The sequence below is a fragment of the Malaya genurostris genome, chromosome 2 (genome assembly GCF_030247185.1).
Source record: "Malaya genurostris strain Urasoe2022 chromosome 2, Malgen_1.1, whole genome shotgun sequence".
In the NCBI taxonomy this organism is placed as follows: domain Eukaryota; kingdom Metazoa; phylum Arthropoda; class Insecta; order Diptera; family Culicidae; genus Malaya; species Malaya genurostris.
Window position 1 is genome coordinate 40,359,654 of NC_080571.1, and position 19,056 is coordinate 40,378,709.

Genomic DNA, 19,056 nt, shown 5'->3' on the forward strand with positions numbered 1-19,056 from the left:
TGAGTAGAGATTTCATTCGTGTGATGTCTAGACTCATGTCCAATCACTACACGTTAGATGCACATCTCCTTCGAATTGGGCTCTCCGAGACTAATCATTGTGCTTGTGGCGAAGGTTATCGAGATATTGATCATGTCGTTTGGACATGCGTGGAGTATCGTGATGTCAGATCTCAACTAATAAATTCTTTGCGTACCCAAGGTAGACTATCCAATATCCCAGTTCGAGACATTCTTGCTTGTCGTGACCTTTCATACATGAAACTTATTTATCATTTCATAAAGAAAACTGGAGTTTCAATTTAATAAAGGCCCCTTTCAAGACTTAGTTCTGATCCCAGCTGCGTCCATGAGTTCAACCAATAGCTAAATTAGAATAAAAATAATGTAATGATACAAACAAACTCGAAACAGTTTATGAAATTATTAACAAAATGTCTGAAAATAACAGCTTATTTTATAATTTATAGAAGTTAATCGTTTGGTTCAAATAATATTTCCGAGTAGATTTCATAATTAATGACGAGTTACCTAAGATGATATTTAAGTAATAAGAGAATATGTTTTAATAAATGCAAAACGTTGTGACTATGTTAGAATTAAATTAGGATAAGAATATTATGTAAAAGTGATGCTACGGCGAAGAAAAACTTATGTAAACTGCCTTAAGAAATAAACGTATTTATGAAAAAAAAAATGTCCACTTCTGCGGAAACGTTTTCTCAAAGATAAACTCAAAATTACAATGTCCCATAGGATTCATTGAAAAATGTTGGGTCAGTAATCGTGAACCAGTTGGTTTAGTAATAATGTAATTTTATTGACCTTCCGTTAATAAGCGTCGACTAGTTCCGACAAACTGTCATGGAAACAATACAAGTTAGAAAGAAAGCAAACATATGTTTACATTCAGAACATAATGATTTCTTGCCACAACTGACTTTAATGCTTCATGGGATGAGGCAATAACAAAGTACATAAATTATACGCAATGGTTCTATTCTAAGTAGTTTCTACTTTCTTATGTTGTTTTCGCTTGATGCCAAACCTAACCCAGTTTCCACCCTAACTGCTGTCAAACCGTTTGTTTGAAGTCAGTTTCGAACCTAGTTTCAACGTTGTTGAACTGAAAATCGAGTCAGTTTCCAACCTGGTTTTTAAATCAGTTTTACTCAAACCCCCGTTGCTAAGTGCGAAATCAACACAGTTTCGTGAAAAGTGTTTGTTTGATGAAACTACCCTGGGTCAGTTTCAGTTTTCTCAAGCGAAAACGACATTATTGTAAGAATCACTGGACATAAACAATCATTGTCATAGTTACGACGCATCTAGCGATCAGACGCCTGTTGTTTTGCTTCAATAGACTGAAACTGACAGTGAACCGAGCTCATCGAGGGGTCCTACTCAAATGATACATAAGAAATCGCAGACTACTCTATCTTGAGTTTTTCTTTGGTTTTCTCACCTACAGATGAGCAATATGAAATTTCAAACTTCGACATTGCAATCAATGGGGAAGAAAATATTGCGATGGATGAACTCAAACACATTTTATGTATGGGTATTTGCCAAATGACGACTTAAGCTAATTTTTGTCACATTTTGCAGTGCAAAATCAAGGAATACACATTTCCAAGATAGAAAAGCGTAATCAATGAATGAAAAGTTGTATTTATTTGGAAAATCCAAGAATTTTTAAATTGATTTTTAATTTTAATTTCAACCAAAACAAAAACAAATTACCGAGCCGTCCGTTAGTTGACATCACTGAATTTACTGAATGTTCGGTAGTTGTTTGACAGGTCAACATTTTTTCCCAGCCCCTGCTATGACGTCATGAAACTGTGGCCAGCATCATTCTGCAAAAACCAAAACAATGAAGAAGAATGACTAACAAAAAATTGGATATTACAAACTACTTGTATATTCAAGAAATACAAGATATCAAAAATTTTTAAAATTTTTAGCAGTAGAAAAACATTTCGGTCAGCTTGGGACAGCGTCTATTCTTTTCTCCGAAATATTTGCAATGATAGCAAAAAATGAACCAGCTGCACTGTAAGGTTTTACACGAATATGACATAACCTCACAAAGTTAGCTGAATGAACATCATTTGACTGCTAACAGTGTTTTTTTTACTACACTCATGTCGTTTTCGCTTGAGAAAACTGAACCTGACCCAGGACAGATTCATCAAACAAACAATTTTCACGAAACTGTGTTTGTTTCGCACTTAGCAACGGGGGTTTGAGCAAACCTGATATAAAAACCAGGTTCGAAACTGAGTCGATTTTCAGTTCAACGACATTAAAACTAGGTTCGAAACTAGCTTCGAACAAACAGTTTGACAGCAGTTAGAGTGAAAACTGGGTTAGGTTTGACATCAAGCGAAAACGACATTATTGTGCACTTCGATCGAATGTAAACATTTGCATACTTCATAGAATGATGCCCTTGTATGGAAAATTCGAACTCGGTTGATATACTCCTGTTATTGGAAAGTCACTCGCGGGTTTGCTTGTTTAAAAAGTGAACCCGCTTCACCATATTTGAAAGCTTGCTGTCAATTTGCCAAAGCCGTGTACCAATATGAAGCAGAACAAAAAAAACGAAAAAGTGAAATGGAACGCAAATTCGGAATGAAAAGAAAACAAAAGCATTTATCTAAACTTTAAATTCGTTTTCAAATATTTTTCTTGCTTAATCATTCGTTCGAGTAGCGTGATTATCATATATATATATATATAGTTTTCCTTGAATTTTTGTTATAATGATTCCTTCTGCACTATCTAAATATGTGAATTTATATGCGCTTGTATGTTATCATTCTTGTTGTTTCATTTTATAAGAGTAATGAGTTTTTTTTAACATATATATATATTTGACCTACATTTTACATTGTCACATCCGTTCGTATACATACATACGCACACATACACAACAAACCAAGCGCGCACGCAAGTTAACGTTTGAACACCGCCGCAGTTACACCACCTCCACTCACGCTTAGCTTTGTTTTTGCTCTATATATGATCACTTTTTAAATGTTACAAGTTCTTTTTTTCTGCGATTTGCGTTATAAATAAGATTATTATTAGTAGTAAATCATTATAATTCTATTACACATAAAAACTGAATGCGACTTATTTCTCTCTCGTCTGGTTTGCCTTCAACAATTAGGTTGTTTTTTTTTGTTTTGCATTGAGAAAAAAGAGGGGTATTTTGTTCGTTTAACATTTTTCCTAACTATCAACAGAATCGCTTTCTTTCTGTTTGAAGAAAACACAATTTAATTCGAACGAAAAAAAAACAAAAGAAAATAAACAATATAACTGAACTAGTCTCACGCGAGATTTAAACCATTATTGGTTCATCATCGCCGCCACTGCCAGGCGCGGCTCCGCCCGCACCTGCTCCTGATGAAGGCGGTGGAGGAGGTCCGCCGCTGCTGTTCTGCCGTCGACTGCCGGATATTCGTCGACTCATTTTCGGATCCTTGCTGTCTTTCGTCGCACTACCACCAGTGCTGTTGACGTTACCCAACGATGACGAACAGGACGACGAAGAAATTGGAATCGAGGCAGACTGTTGAATCAGAATTTTCTGAGGATTGTTTCCTCCGGCGCCACTACTAATGGCGGACGCAGATTCGTAACCGCCGGATATGCTACGCATAATGATGGGCTTCTGCCGCTGAAGATCCGACGTAGATGACGAGGAGGTGTTTCCGATTGCACCACCACTAACACCGGTCGAAAGGGTGACCATCGAATGGCTGAGATTCAACTGTTGACTGTCGGAACGTTTGCTCGAAGTGCTGTTGTTGCTAACACTGCTGGTGCTGCCGTTCTGAGATTTGATCATCGACGGTGCCGAGGAGGACGATGGGGACGAAGATGAAGCGGTGATGGTAGCCGTAGGTGACTGAGGAGTCGTTGCGGAGCCACTCAGCGAGCCGCTTTTCAGGAATGCTTCCCGATCCAGCAGCGTCTGGTGGGACTGAGATTTCGTTTTGCCTACCTTATGGAAATAGTCGATGCTTTGATCTCGTAGATTATAGCTCACAGCCATTGGTACGTCATTGTTAAGACTAACATTACTGCTACCGTGATCTGACGGTGGCTGGTAGCGAATCGAAATACCGCTATCACTTATCACGTTGTTGTAGCTACTCTCCATATCTCGGTCTTTACTGCTACTCAAATCGTCCAAACTGCCACCCTCGCCATCAAGATCCGTCGATAGCAGATCATCGTCCGAGCTTGCTCGAGCAAGACTCGGTAAAGTAGAGGTAAGAAGAGCTTTCTCCTTCTTGATCTCCTGAATGTGACCCTCTAGCAGCATTTCTTCGGTCTCCGTTTCTAAACTCGCTACACCGCTTCTGGAATTAGCAGCCATTTCTTCCTGGGTGAACACCTTACTGCTTCGCAGTGTGCTTAATCTCGTTGTAGCCGTGTGTGCCGCCGTGTCCAGTGTATCAATGTCCGCTAAAGTACTTTTCACGTTCAGCATCTTCTGCGTTATTAGAGTCTCCATGCACTTGGTCTGTCGACCGATATCGTTCAAACTGTCCTGCGCGGGAACGTATCGATTCGTTCGTAGCACACAGGGTGCAAAAACGATTGCCAACGAACTGGCCGACATTCGGTTGTACTGTTCCAGCTTGGCCACCAGTGCCAGGTGGAAAATCAATCTCTCGAGCAGACAATGATGCGCCGGTGGAATCTTCTTTATCAGAGACATCAGCGTCTGTACACGATCATTCCCATCGGATAGATCGGCTGCCCTTAGGAAATCATCGTACCTATCGAACGTCAGCAGCGGTTCCGGCATCTCCCTCAGGAACGATTTCAAAACATTCGTCAACACATGCACATTATAGCTTTCGTAGTCCATTTCGTCGGAACTGCCCATCCCTCGGTCCATCTTGACCTTCAATTCCTTAATCTTGGAACTCACACCACTCTTCCGGTAGATACCCTCCGAGTACAGTCCGTGCATTTCAATCATCATGATCAGACTGTAAATCTGGGCCGGAATCTTAATACCATCACTGCCGGCACACAGTGCAGTCAGTGGCACACCGAACAGCTTCGTCGGTTGTCCGCTGGCATCACACATGGCTCCACTACCGACCACTCCGGCACCACCGACGCCGGTCATACCCTGAACCAGCGGACCGGAGTTCGCAATCTTGCTGCACCCGGCCGACTTCAGGTAGCATCGCTTGTGGCACGTCAGTCGACAGTTTTGGCAGACCTGGAAGAAAAAAAAACAGACAAAATGAATTTCCATTGAATTTAGATAAATGGTCATCGATAACTGAACAGAAGTACATTATTTTGTACCTAAGAGCGAGGTTAGGTCGTATGAACAACATGATCATCCAAAGAGATTTATTTATTTACTTCTGTATGATCAACAGACACAATATTGATTTGATGATAATTACTAATAATATGGTAGGTGCCCGTCATATTTGTTGTGTATCGAGAGCGATTACTAGCCCGCGATATCCATAGCTTGGTAGTTGCGGGGGATTGTTCCTTGGCAAACGTCATAGAACGAAGAGAATGAATCTACGTTTCATCGGCTCGATTTTGTTTCCAAACTACAGAACAGTTACGCTCAAGGGTTGAATAAACAAGTAAACAGTTAACTGGATTCAGTGTAAGTCCCAATCTGCGAGAAGTCCCAATCTGCGAGAAGCTTGAGAAACGTTGTCCTACCTATTATGGACAGGGCCACCGAGAGAAAATTCGGGTTCGGGGGACTGCAATATTACGGCCCCCTAAACATGATCATATGAAAAAAAACATTATGAGCATGGGAACGACGACACGACCAGACACTCCGAAGAAAAATCAGAATAAAAAGTGTTCGTGAGCGATTTACCACCAGTTACCATAAATATAGCGACCCCTTGAAAATGACAAAAACTAACTATTCGAGCAACACTGTTTAAGTTGCTATGAACTAGTTACCATGGAGCACCAGAATAAATAAACGAATAGTTTGAAACAGTTGTGGAATAATTCCACATTTCATGGTTATTAAAAATCTTTTACAAAAAACTGCAAAAAATAACAATAATTCATTCGAGAGCTGAATTGTATATAAAGTTTGTCAAACACCGATGCTTGGTGAGTGTAAATGATATTCTAATTCGTATAAATGAATTTCTAATCGCTTTGTGTTTTTCTCGAAAAAAGTTGTCTGGAACCAAACACTTAGGCTGTAAACCATTTCACGGTTAATTTTAACTTTTGGTTAAAATCTGACACTTGAGTGGTTATTTGGTGTCGAGTAGTTAAATTTGACTAAAACTGTGGCCCATTTCAAAATTTGACGGACGGAAAGTTATTTGGGTTTATTTTCCACTGGAAATAATTTCAACTAAAGAATTAGTATTAGAATTTTCATTGCGAGATTTTTTTCAGTGTTGGAAAATAACTATCGATCTGTCAAAAATAACCATGCTCTCGAGCAGGGTTATTTTTGACAACATCAAATTAACCACTCGAGTGTCAGATTTTAACCAAATGTTAAAATTAACCGCGAAATGGTTCACAGCCTTAGGAAGCGAAGCTAAAAACTTTAAATGAGTTGATTGAAAAGTCCCGATTGAGTACGCAAATGCAGGAAATTCTTGGGACATATTTACTTTTAGAGCGTTATTTCATGGAAGAAAGCGTCCTGAAAGCGATAATTTTGTACAGCATTTAAACGGGGCAGCAATGCTCCAGCATGTTGGATGATGTATTTTCATTATTCGGAAGTGCATTCGACGTTCAAATGGAACGCAATCGCTAGACGGAGTGTGTGCTGTTGTTAATAACGCTGCTAGTTGCTTGGAACAAGATTTCATATATGCTTTGAAATCACCTCTGAAATCTGGTAACCCTACCGGTTACATAGATCTAGCCCAATCGGCACTTCAAAGTTCAATCCAGCAAGGGCGATTAGAAACTAGTGACGTTGAACAGGCACGTGCAAAACTTTTTTAAACCTCGTTTGCATCCATGGGTTGGCCAATCACAATCACAACCTCGCTGAGGAAGAGTTGGCATCGTATGAAGCTGGGGAAACATTTATACAATTCCTGATAGTGCAAGTCGACACCTTATTAACGGCGTTCAAAACTGCCCTCACACCAAGAAATTATGATGGATTATGATTATTCGGTTAGTATCATTACTAGTGAAGTCGCCTGAAGCGAGTTATCAAAAAATCTACATTCAATCGGCTTGGTGGACTAGTTTCAGTTTTTTTGCTTAGTTAGATGAATATATTTCTCCTGAAGATAACACCCGAGAAGTTTTTTATTGCCTTAAACAACCGAAATTAAATTTTTGGTACTGAATAATTTGCGTTTCCGGTACGGTACGCCACTACGAATTACATATTCGTTATGAGACAAGTACTCCAAAAGTGTCGAGAATACAACGCGTCATTGACTTCAAAGCGGCATACGACACAATCCCTATGGCAGATTATGCAGTTATGGCAGATCTCTGAAAGAATAAATTTAATACCTGCCAGCGGGCCAACTTCACTCAGTGGTTTCGTTTTAAGTGAGAATCTCTTGTTTTTGTTTACATTCCTTTTGTGGTTACCAAGGCTACTGATAACTGTTTTTCAAAATCAATAATTCACCAACTTGTGTTGCCAGTTCCAACATTTTTTCAAGCGATTCCATTTTGACATTACCAGTTACTGAGGAGTAGTTAAATTTGCGATACAGTTTTGATAGTCGAGTGGCAGGTCGTGTCGTCGATGGGAATATCATCGAATCAAGAGATTTTTGAATCTATTATTTTAACAAAATAATTCGCAAGCCAAATTTGTTTCGATTGAAATCTTCGAATTTCCGGGCCCCTTGAAAAAGTCCGGACCCGGGGGAATGCCTTCCGTTCCCCCTCCCCTTTACTCTGTTCTCGTGAACATACGGTTCACTTTATATCGCTCTGCGAATATAAACAACTACACTGAGGATAACACTGAGGATACTGCAATTAAGAATATCATAAGTCAAATCATATGATTGTATCAATTTTCATATTTTTGACTATTTCATTGCTGGCGTATGTAATTCATGACGAAGCAATGAATTTCATTTAACAGCTTTATGACCTGTATACGATACACGTGTACATATCATACGTCAACGCAATAAAATTCAAAATCTCGGTTAATTTTTCAAAAGGGCGTATAAGCAAGTGACAGTTTCTCTTTAATCACTCTCTCTTTCGATTATTGTGATGTGATTAAAAAGATTTTCTTTGATATCACTATTCTGTTTGAAAGTCGAAAGTTTCGGGTATCATTTCATGCAAAGAGTTGAGTGATAAACGTGGAAACCGCTTGGTAATTAATAGAAGAGAAAGTAAACAAAGAGAAACTGTCACTTCCCTATACGCCCTTTTGAAAAATCAACCGAGAAATAACATCTTGTGTGAAAAATCATAGTTGGCGATCAAATATAGTGAAAACATAACTTCCGCTGATGATTTGCTTCAGGATCTTTCGATTCCGGCTAGAATGTGGTTAGTATTTGGAGGTAGTTTTACCCAGTCTATATAATGTGTGTTGCTGTGTACTTATTTTATCTTTTTATGTTCAGAGTGCGGAGTGGATATAACCGCCATAATTTGTAGGACGAAAACTAAAATTATCGATACTATTTCTTCTGCCCAAGTAATATGGAATTACAATTTGTTTTGAGAATGCATTTCTAACTAGCGGAATTCATAAAACTAGATTCCATTGATGCCAACCTTTCACAGTACACTGTTGATAATAAGCATTTATTTAGATATAAAAAGTTTAGTTAGTTTTCTTTAAATAAGAGCTAATATAGGAGAAGGTATTCATTTAAGAAAATTAAATAGTAACTTGAAAATGTTAATAAATTCATTAAAGAAAGGAATGAAATGCTTTTATTAAAAAAAATCATTTTTTCCTACATTATTTATGTCATATAAAACACTTATGAATTTTCTAAGAAAATTTCTATGGCTTTCATTGTAAAATAATGGGCCGTATGAATAAAATGTACCACAGTACCATTCATTTGAACCTAAGTTTGTGAAAATCGGTCGCGCCATCTATGAGAAAAGTTAGAACACATATTTTGATTTTTTGCACATTTTACCCCATAACTACCGAACCTGAGGTCGGATCCAAATAATATTCAGGAATTTTGTATGGGATCACAAGACCTTTCATTTGAATCTAAGTTTGTGAAAATCGTTTCAGCCATCTCCGAGAAAAGTAAGTGCAAAAAAACGTGACACACACACACACACACACACACACACACACACACACACACACACACACACACACACACACACACACACACACACACACAGAGAGAGAGAGAGAGAGAGAGAGAGAGAGAGAGAGAGAGAGAGAGAGAGAGAGAGAGAGAGAGAGAGAGAGAGAGAGAGAGAGAGAGAGAGAGAGAGAGAGAGAGAGAGAGAGAGAGAGAGAGAGAGAGAGAGAGAGAGAGAGAGAGAGAGAGAGAGAGAGAGAGAGAGAGAGAGAGACATTTTGCGTACTCGACGAACTGAGTTGAATGGTATATGACACTCGGTTCAAAAGTCGGTTTTCACAGTGATTGCATTACCTTTCTATATGAGAAAGGCAAAACATAAATATAAAATACATACATTATTCCGCTCTTGAGCGATAGAATCGATTTTCCATCACTGCTTGGGAGAATCAATTTCGCGACATCGCTTTCTTTCGTTAGCTTACATGTGCGGTGCACCAATTATGGGGATTTGAATTTTATTGGTCGCGCAATAGAATTAAATCTAGCTTTCAAAATTTTATTAGAAACTATCCTGAGAACCATACTGTGTCACATGATTTTTAAGTAACAAATAAATAAACAAACAACGAATCACTAAGAATAACTGATGAAACAATATAACTTACCAATCCACGTTCGATTGGCCAAAGGAGAAACTGTTGGCAGATTTCGCAAGCCGTCGCGATGTTGATGATTGTCAGTTGGAATGTGTGACCTGTGAAAGGTGGAACAAGGAAACAAACCGGTTTGGCGAAGGTTAATCATCATCATCATCGTCGTCGTTAAAGTTACCACCGTCATCGTGGCATGCGCACTTACCGTTGTACGTGGTGTGCTCGTCGTGTTTCCGTTTCTTGTCTTTTTTCCGCTTTGTCTTCGGTTTTTCGGTTTCACGGGAATTCATAAACTCGTTCATGAAACCACGGAACGCATTCACTCCCATCGTCAGCGGGAAATCGTTTTTCTTGCCCGACGTTGTTTCAATGACCTGCTCGAAGTTGGCGATCAGATCCCGATATTTGATGTTCAGCAGATCGGAGTTTTGCTTGTGCGCTACACTGTACTGGGCCACCAGATTGTCCTTGAATTCCCTCAGGGCTTGCTTGAAAACCCGATCCACCTCGGACGGTTTTCCGCAAACGCTTTCCATCTTGCAGATCTTCTGCGTGATGAAGTCCTGCATCAACTGCAGCTCTTTGGCATCACTTATAATCTTATCCGTCGAATCGGTGTATTCTCTCGTGGCGGAAAATTTCGAATTGGGAGTGCTGGTACTTCCCATACCGATCGGAGCATGCTTGTCGTGCTTACCCGTTCGTATCCGTTTGGACCGCTTGGCCGCACACTGCAACGATTTGATCCCACCATTCTGAATACATTTGGTGTGCACCAGCACCTTACAGTCGAGACATCGATAGCCCTCGTTCACGAACGAATCGCTTTCCTGACAGCTGGCACACTTCTCCGCCTTGTTGATTCGCTGCACCTTCCGGAACTGATGCCCGGCAATGTTTATCCGCGTACTGGACTGGTACATGTCATTTCCCCGGTTCACTTCCAGCAACGGAATCTTGTTGGTCGGATCGGAGTTCCGTCGTTTCAGTGTGTCCGCACCACTGATGGCACCCCGCCGGCTCAGTGCCGTCTGACCCGAATTCCCGTTTCCACTGGTTATTGCTCCGGAAAAGTCATCACTGAGATTCGTTTTAATGCGACGCGATTTACTGGGAGCGACCGGTCCGGAGGGGGTCACCGTCGCACTCGATAGCGTCAAATCGATATCCTTACTGGGGTATTTGGAGTCTTCCGACTTGGTACCGAGCAGGGCTGCCGCTTTGCCTGTGTTGAAAGACGGAATTTATACGTTTAGTCTAGATTTCGTTTTTATAGAAAGCCATTACGGAACTTACCCTTCGGTGTCGTAGTGTTGTAGTAGTTTTGGACGAAATCGTCCGGATAGTTGCTCAATCCTCGCTGTAACAGAGACTGGTTACTCTGCGAACCGGCAACGCTACTAGGTGGGATATATTGCTGTTGTTGTGGTTGCTGCTGAGTAACGTAGTTGTACAGACTATTGGAACTGCCACTCATGCTGTTGGAACTGGAAGTGCTGGTGTGTTTTAATGTGTTATTGTTGTTATTGTTATAGCTATGCGGTTGTTGCTGTTGCTGATGTTGTTGCTGTTGCTGATGTTGCTGCTGCTGCTGATGGTAGGCAGTCGTTGGGGTCGAAGTGTACTGGACGTTCTGGTAGTTAGCGGACGACATTGACGACGTCAGTGGCGATGACTGAAGATGTTGCAGGTGATAGTTGGAGTTGATTTCGTCCCCTTGACTGCGACATAGCAGCTCCCGGCGACTGAGAGTGGTGGTACTGGATTGTTGTTGCGTTTGCGTTTGGCTTATCGAGTTACGGTTGAGATTCCGCTGAAGAGGATGTTTCTGCGGTTGGTCAGATGCGATAGCAGGGTTGAGTGAGCTGCTAGCGCTACTGCTACCGAGACCGCTATTGGCAATTCCGGAATTGGCCACTGAAGAAGAGAGACTATCTAAACCGGTATGTACAAGAACGATTTCAACGTTACTGGAACTAAAACTATTATTGCTGTGGTTTTGATTTCGAATCATTCCACTACTGAGGCCGGCGTTGCCACTGTTGTATCCTTCATACCGCAAGCGATTGCCCGGCGACGGACCGGAATCGACGCGTCGCACCGGCAATTTCCCACTGGCGCTCCGCGAACTTAATCGGTATTTAGCCAATTCGGCATCGTCAAATGTGCTCTTGCTCGCTCTTTCGATTTCGTATTTCCGTATTGGTCGATCCAACACGTCGTCCTGCCGATTGAGTGGCATTTTCACATGCTGCTGAGTGCCACTGTATCCATCCAGCAGACCACTATCCGCACTACCGCTGCTGGTGTTCTTCTCGAGCAGCAGTTCGCGTCTTAACGCCGATGACGCCCCATAACTTGGTTCATCTACCAGACCCATATCCTCGTAACAGTCATCATCGTCTTCGTCGTCGTCATCATCGTCATCGTCAATGAAATCCGCACTGCTCAGACTGTTATCGCTGAACAGGGCTTGATTTTTGTTGACTATATCGATGGCTGACTCGAAACTGATGCCAGCCGTAGAGGTTGGTTGCTTTTTACTGACACCGACAACCCTCAGTTGGAGAATCTCCGGTGTATCGAAGGAGCTCTCGAGGGGCCGTTCAGATGCGGGAAGGCTTTGGGTAGAGCGCAATTTGGCACGTTGTAGTTTCTGAAAAGCAAAAATAAAAACGGATTTAATACGACGAACAACAACATTTAATAAGTTCTTCTCCTTACCTTACTCAAATTGTATCGCTCCCGGGCCTGATTGCCCCGAATTCGGGCCTGTATCACCAGAACGCCACTCTTCAGCTTGTTGTACCAGCTGCGCACCGTGTAGCCCCGCCAGGCGCTCTGTATGATGGTGGCCGCCTCCGTTCGAAGTTTTTTCAGAAATTTGGCCTTCAGGTACAACCGCCAGTACGACTGGATCGTGCAGGCCGCCGAACGATACTGGCAGTACTTTTTGCGCTGCAGGATCGACCGAAACCAGCGCTGAATCGTGATGATACTGTCGATGATACGCGTGTGCAAACAGATGTCGAGCCGCATCTTCTGCGACTCCCGCATGTAGATCTTGGTCAGCCCGAGCTGGTAGTGCTGCTTGTTCAGGTCCATCGTGTTCATGAAGTCGCGTACGTCCTTCTGCGAACTGACCAACCCCTTCGGCAGCAGGATCCGGTACAGCTGGATAAATTCTTCGTACGTGAGCCGCACATTGTATCCCGCCCGGCGAATTCGTACCGTTTCCAACATTCCCGTATAACGGAGCTGTGGGTGAGCAAAATAAAAAGAAATCGGTTAAAAACCGTTTACCTTGAACATTTTGCCTGACAGATCGGCGGGTGTTTCCCCAACAGTTTGTTGTTGTTGGAAGATGTCTCCTTCCATAAAAAAACGTAGACAGTTTCCAATGAAAGACAAGTGCGGACAGAAACAAATTTTCCCACAGTTTCCAAAGCGACAAACTCTTAGGAACGGAAAAAAATTAGCATTAACCAGCACCATAAACAGACTAGTTTTATTGCAATTTCGCCATAAACAGTTGCCTTTCCTTTTTTTTCTTTGGTTGCAATATTTTACTGGTGCGTGGGGTCTGCACTTTTATAACCTTCTAATTTACAACCCCGCTGATTGGACACTCCTGTCCTTCTTCCGGTATTTCCTGCCTAACTTTTTTTTTCATTTTTGCTTGCTTGCCATTTCGGTCTTGCCGTCAACGTCAGACGGTAAGTATGGGCAATAAAGCCAGGAAGAACCCCGGAGGAGGTAGGCCCGATAAGAGGATAAGAAAATCAACAAACATTTCAATCCGTGTCATCATTTCCTCTTCTTATTCGGCACTGATCTGCTAATGCATTTTGTCGGTACTCTGCGTTTTTAGAATGCGCACGATTCGTCAGGTTAATTTTTTTGTTGTTTTTGTTGTTGACCTAAGTGTTTTTTTTTTGTCGGAATTCGGTTTCAATGCTGGATAACAAATATCAGCAACCGAGTGGAAAAGAAAAAAAGGTAAAGGGATGATAATCTATGCCTAGGATCGGTACCCTTTTCCGCGTTGGTAAAGAGGTCAAATTACAAAACCTCGGCAAGATTGGATCACACCGGACGGATTATTATGCTGATGGTCTGGTCAGGTGCCGAACAGACACTGTGATGTATGCCAAAGTTTTAACCGAAAGTCGATAGGTTGGCAAGGTTGGCTAATCCCACAGGCGAAAAAAACTCGAGGTTCGACACACAACAATTTCTGATAGTGACCATGGATTTTTTTAATGTGGAACACATTTTTGTTTTCTATATAGGGGTGCAAATTGAAAAATTCAAGAAAAATACACGTAGAAATGTGGTCAGGTTTTGAACAATTACAGCTCAGTCAATTTTGTATCAATTATTAATATTATGTCACCATTTGATTGGAAATATTTCTACGTATTGATTTGAATGTTCATAGCCATGTATTTTTAATTGTATATCATTGAAATGTTGATTAATAGCTAGCAGTGTCCTATTTTGTCTGCAAAAAATCTCCGGCATACCGGATTTCCCTGCCATAGTCGACGGTTTTGAAGGAGTAAGCGATATATCTAGGGAAAACATCGCTCTGATTGGTCAATCGATGCAAAAGCGAAGCTGTTGGAAGCACGCGAATCTATAAATAGAAGCGAAATTATAGCTAACGTTTCAGTCCTACGCGTAGCATGCTAGAGGTAGGTTGTTGCTAGACAGCAAGACAAAAAGTGCCATAAAACGATTTGAAGCTTTCATTGGTATGCTCTGATCTTGAGTCATGCAAGATCGGATGAAATTCCATGTTATGTCGTTTCGCCTGAGAAATTGACAACTATCCCAGGGTAAATTTTGAGTGCATAAGATTAATTTCTAATTTATATAAGATGAACTCGATTGATAATGGGAAAAAGTTTATCGCTCTTCCGAAATCGCAGAATGGTAGTAATGGTAGAGAAACGCTATAAAAATAACTGCTTGCATATAAATTTTGAACACAAGCTTGGCGAAGAGAAGCTTAAATATCGATATCCGAATCGGAAGCATGTACAAACATATAATTGCATACATTTGTGCTATTGATGAAATTTCGTCGGCTACAAAACAAATACAAATCACGACAAATAGAGTCTATTTTCTGGGTTCGCGTATTCGGTGTTGGTTCCTAATAAAGATCAATCTAAGAAGACTCTCGTACATTTACCGATTCAAAAGTGTAACGATTAATTGAAAATGTCGATCATTAGAAATTTTTGGTTGCTTGTTCCACATTAATGGCTCGAACAACCTCATGGGGCTGATCCTTGTTGTTTTTCCGTGAAGTCGAAGCGAGCTAGAAAACACTACAATGTTACGGCTCTTACTCGAGACAACACCATTCGAAAGTTGGCAATGGTATAGTAATTTTTTTTGAGACATTTTTTTTTCGAAACTCGTCAAAGTACAACAGACGCTAGAAACATTGAGAAAAGATTTAAAGGCACACATCAAAAAATTTTCTCTCGGACGACAAAATGTTAGGGGATTGATGAGGGAATATGATTTTAAGCAAATATGTTCCGTTACATGACTAAAAGTATTTTCAATACTTCTCGTAGGGGCCACTCATACATTCAAATAAAAATAACCACGTTTGAATTACTTGAAATTTCACGTCAACTCGCTTGTAACATCGCATTGTAAAACATTGACTTACAACATTTGGTAAATGGGCTCTGGTAAAGTTGGATAAGGATACATTTTTTTATTGTGTATTTTTCATTTCTAGAATGGATACTTCAACAAGCAAAATTGCCGCATCTGGAGTGAAAACACCCAGAAGCATTGCAAGAAAGTCACTCGGGCCGTACTTCTTCAAAAGCGATGGGCGGAAAGTTACTGTAAATGGCGAGCGCTGCCGTGTGTTGATTGACGATTTTTTTTTTGCCGTGAATACGACTTACTTTACTATGGAGCGCCTATTCAAAATGTACCCTGTTCAAGAATTGGCAGAACTTTATCGCGAATATATCTTGATGTACTTAACCCTACAACATATTTTTTTTCTACAAGCTATGGGAAATATGATCAGGAATTTGTGAATAAATTTTCAAAGGTAGATAACCTTAATAATTTAAAAACAACAGCGGCTGTTGAACAGTCGTTCGCACCGCACGCGTATAGCTCTTGGCTCCTGGAATTTTTTCTGGCTACCTAGAGTTTCATTGGTTCAAGGCTTCAGTCTTTTTCAAGGCTACCTGAATAACTAACAGTCTTTTTAAAGACAAACAATTAGTCAGCCTTTCTCAAGGCTATGCAACGAGTGATATTCTAATATAATCAGTCTTTTTCAAGACTAAGAAATTATTCAGCCTTTTTTAAGGCTAACTATTCAAAGAACTATTCTTCGAACTAATCAGTCTTTATTAGGACTACCACAAAACCAGTCTTTATTAAGACTTTTCCAAACTAGGAGTCTAATCGAAGACTAATTTAGCCTAGTTAAACTAATTTCAAATTTCATTCATTTCAAAAATGCCTGCGTCCAACTGGAAAGGCAACAAGCCTAAGGCTAAAAATAATTCAATACGGAATAAATCACAATCCGTTATTCAACATTTTTCTAATAACATTCACGATCTTATAGAATCTGAATGTAAAAATAAAAGACAACGGACGGATTTCCCTTCCGTTGATCCTATGCCGTCTAACAATATTTACGAGATTCTTCCTGAATCCGATTGTAGCGACATAGAAGAAAATTCTTCAAAAATTCTCAAAATGGACGCTTGTCGTTCTGGGAGAAAAACAACAATCTATGCCACCAGTGACGGTGATGATTTCCGACTTCAAAGCATTCCGGATTGAGCTTTCTACTTTTCTCCCGGAAGTAAAAGTCTCATTTCAAATCGGACGAAGAGGAGAATGTCGAGTCTTGGTTGATGGATTGAAAGATTACGAACGTCTTATTCGATATTTGTCCGAGAAACTTCATAAATTTTTGTTCATATGATATAAAATCAGACAGACCTTTCAAGGCTGTCTTGAAAAGCTTATCAAATGATCAAAGTACTGATGAAATTAAAAAAGAACTAGAAGAATTGCTTGGTTTTGCCCCTTTCCAAGTGATACTTATAAAAAAAAGAGCGAATGGTATTTCTAAACCACGCTCTGGAATTTCCCATGAACTTTACCTAATACACTTCAATCGAAGTGATGTAAACAATTTGAAAACTTTAGAAAAAGTACGTTTCATTTTCCACATTAAAATACATTGGGAACATTATAAACGGCATAATCTTATTGCAAACTTAACGCAATGTCGTCGTTACCAAGGCTTCGGCCATGGAACCAAAAATTGTCATATGGATATACGGTGTTTGAATTGTGGTAAATCGCATTCGAAAGACGTTTGTCCAATGAATGAAACCACTGATAAATTTTCATGTTCAAATTGCAATGGAAATCATAAATCCAATTATTTGAAATGTCCTGTCAGTGGAAAAATTTTAAACGCTCGTTCGCTTCGACAACAAGTCAAATCAACGACCTTAAATTTACAGAACATACCTGAAAATCAGAAAACCGTTACAAATGCCACGCCTAATTCGGCACTGATTTCTTCGAAACAAAAAACAGGTACGCCTGCCAATTCGTCTTCTAACGAAAACAATTTATTGACAGGTAGATCGACATCGTCATCATCTTCTTCTAATGTCAGTTATGCTAGTATAACAGCTAGAAATCTACCACTTAATTCTTCTAATGTAAATAATCAAAACACAGGACCGCCTTGCAGTTCATCTTCTAACGAAAACAATGTATTAATAGGTCGATCGGCCATATCATCTTCTTCTAATGGCAGCTATATTTGCAGTCTACCTACAAATATTCCTTCAATGCCATTCGCTTCTTCAAATGAAGTTGATTTAGGCGATATAACTTAAAATAAAATGATCTACCTACAAGATCAACTTTTTCAAATGATCATCCGAATGAATTCGATGTCATAACTTTTTGAAGCATTTCAAATCGGATGGCAATTTGCAAATAATATTATAATGAATTTAAAATTTAACACTGATGTTAAATAATTATTTGAATATTTTAAATTGGAATGCTCGATCTTTGAAATCGAGTGAAGATGAATTTTATAATTTTCTCAAAGTTCACAAAATTCATATTGCCATTGTGACAGAAACTTTTCTTAAACCAAATGTCAAATTGAAAAGTAATCCACATTATGTGGTTCATCGATTTGACAGGTTTACTGGAATGGGTGGTGGAGTTGCCATTTTTGTCCAACGGCAAATTAAACATCGAATTTTACCTTCTTTCAATACTAAAGTTATTGAAAGCTTGGGAATCGAAGTAGAAACCATTCATAGAATTTATTTCATCGCTGGAGCATATTTGCCATTCCAATGTACCGGCGAACAATTAAATTTCTTTAAAGGCGATTTGCAAAAACTTACAAGATATCGATCGAAATTTTTCGTAATAGAGGACTTAAATGCTTAGCATGTCCAGGGGAATTGTAAACAAAATAACAGTAATGGTAAAATACTTCATAATCAACTCTCAGCTGGTTACTTCACAGTTCTTCATCCCAGTAATCCTACTTGTTTCTCTTCCGTGAAAACCCCTTCTACAATTGATCTGGTTCTAACAGATCAAAATCACATTTGTTGTGAACCGATTACACATGCTGACTTTGACTCGTATCATCTTCCTGTAACATTCAGACTTTCCAACGAAGCTATGATTAATCCAATTAGTTCTATATTCAACTATCATAGAGCTAATTGGTTGGATTACAGATCTCACATTGAAAATCATGTGGATATTCTAGAAAATTCTGCGGACATCGACACAGCAATTGATAATTTGAATTACTACATTATCGAAGCTAGAAATCTTTCAGTTTCCAAAGCTCAAACTAAATTAAATTCTCCTATCATCGATGGCAATCTTCAACTGCTCATTCGGTTGAAGAATGTTCGTCGACGAGAATATCAACGTTCTCGTGATCTTGCTATGAAAAACATAGTTAAGGATTTACAAAAAGAAATTAAACATAGATTTACTCTTTTGCGAAATGAAAATTTCGCTAAAGTAATTGAACAAATTAAACCATATTCTAAACCT

The 19,056-nt window shown here is 39.8% G+C and overlaps 1 protein-coding gene across 5 annotated transcripts in view; it reads right to left on the reverse strand.

Annotated features, from left to right (window-relative positions):
* Window positions 1-2,659: 2,659 nt before the first annotated feature.
* LOC131431193 (unconventional myosin-IXAb-like) overlaps window positions 2,660-19,056 on the reverse strand; it is a 169,991-nt gene continuing 153,594 nt past the window's right edge. For all 5 annotated transcript variants that reach the window (XM_058596758.1, XM_058596756.1, XM_058596757.1 and 2 more), the window contains 5 exons: window positions 12,658-13,191; window positions 11,230-12,589; window positions 10,139-11,158; window positions 9,946-10,034; window positions 2,660-5,259 (listed from right to left, as the gene is read on the reverse strand). In XM_058596758.1, the coding sequence (XP_058452741.1) occupies window positions 3,355-5,259; window positions 9,946-10,034; window positions 10,139-11,158; window positions 11,230-12,589; window positions 12,658-13,191 (4,908 nt within the window). In that variant the 3' untranslated portion in view covers window positions 2,660-3,354. The remainder of the gene's footprint in view (window positions 5,260-9,945; window positions 10,035-10,138; window positions 11,159-11,229; window positions 12,590-12,657; window positions 13,192-19,056) is intronic.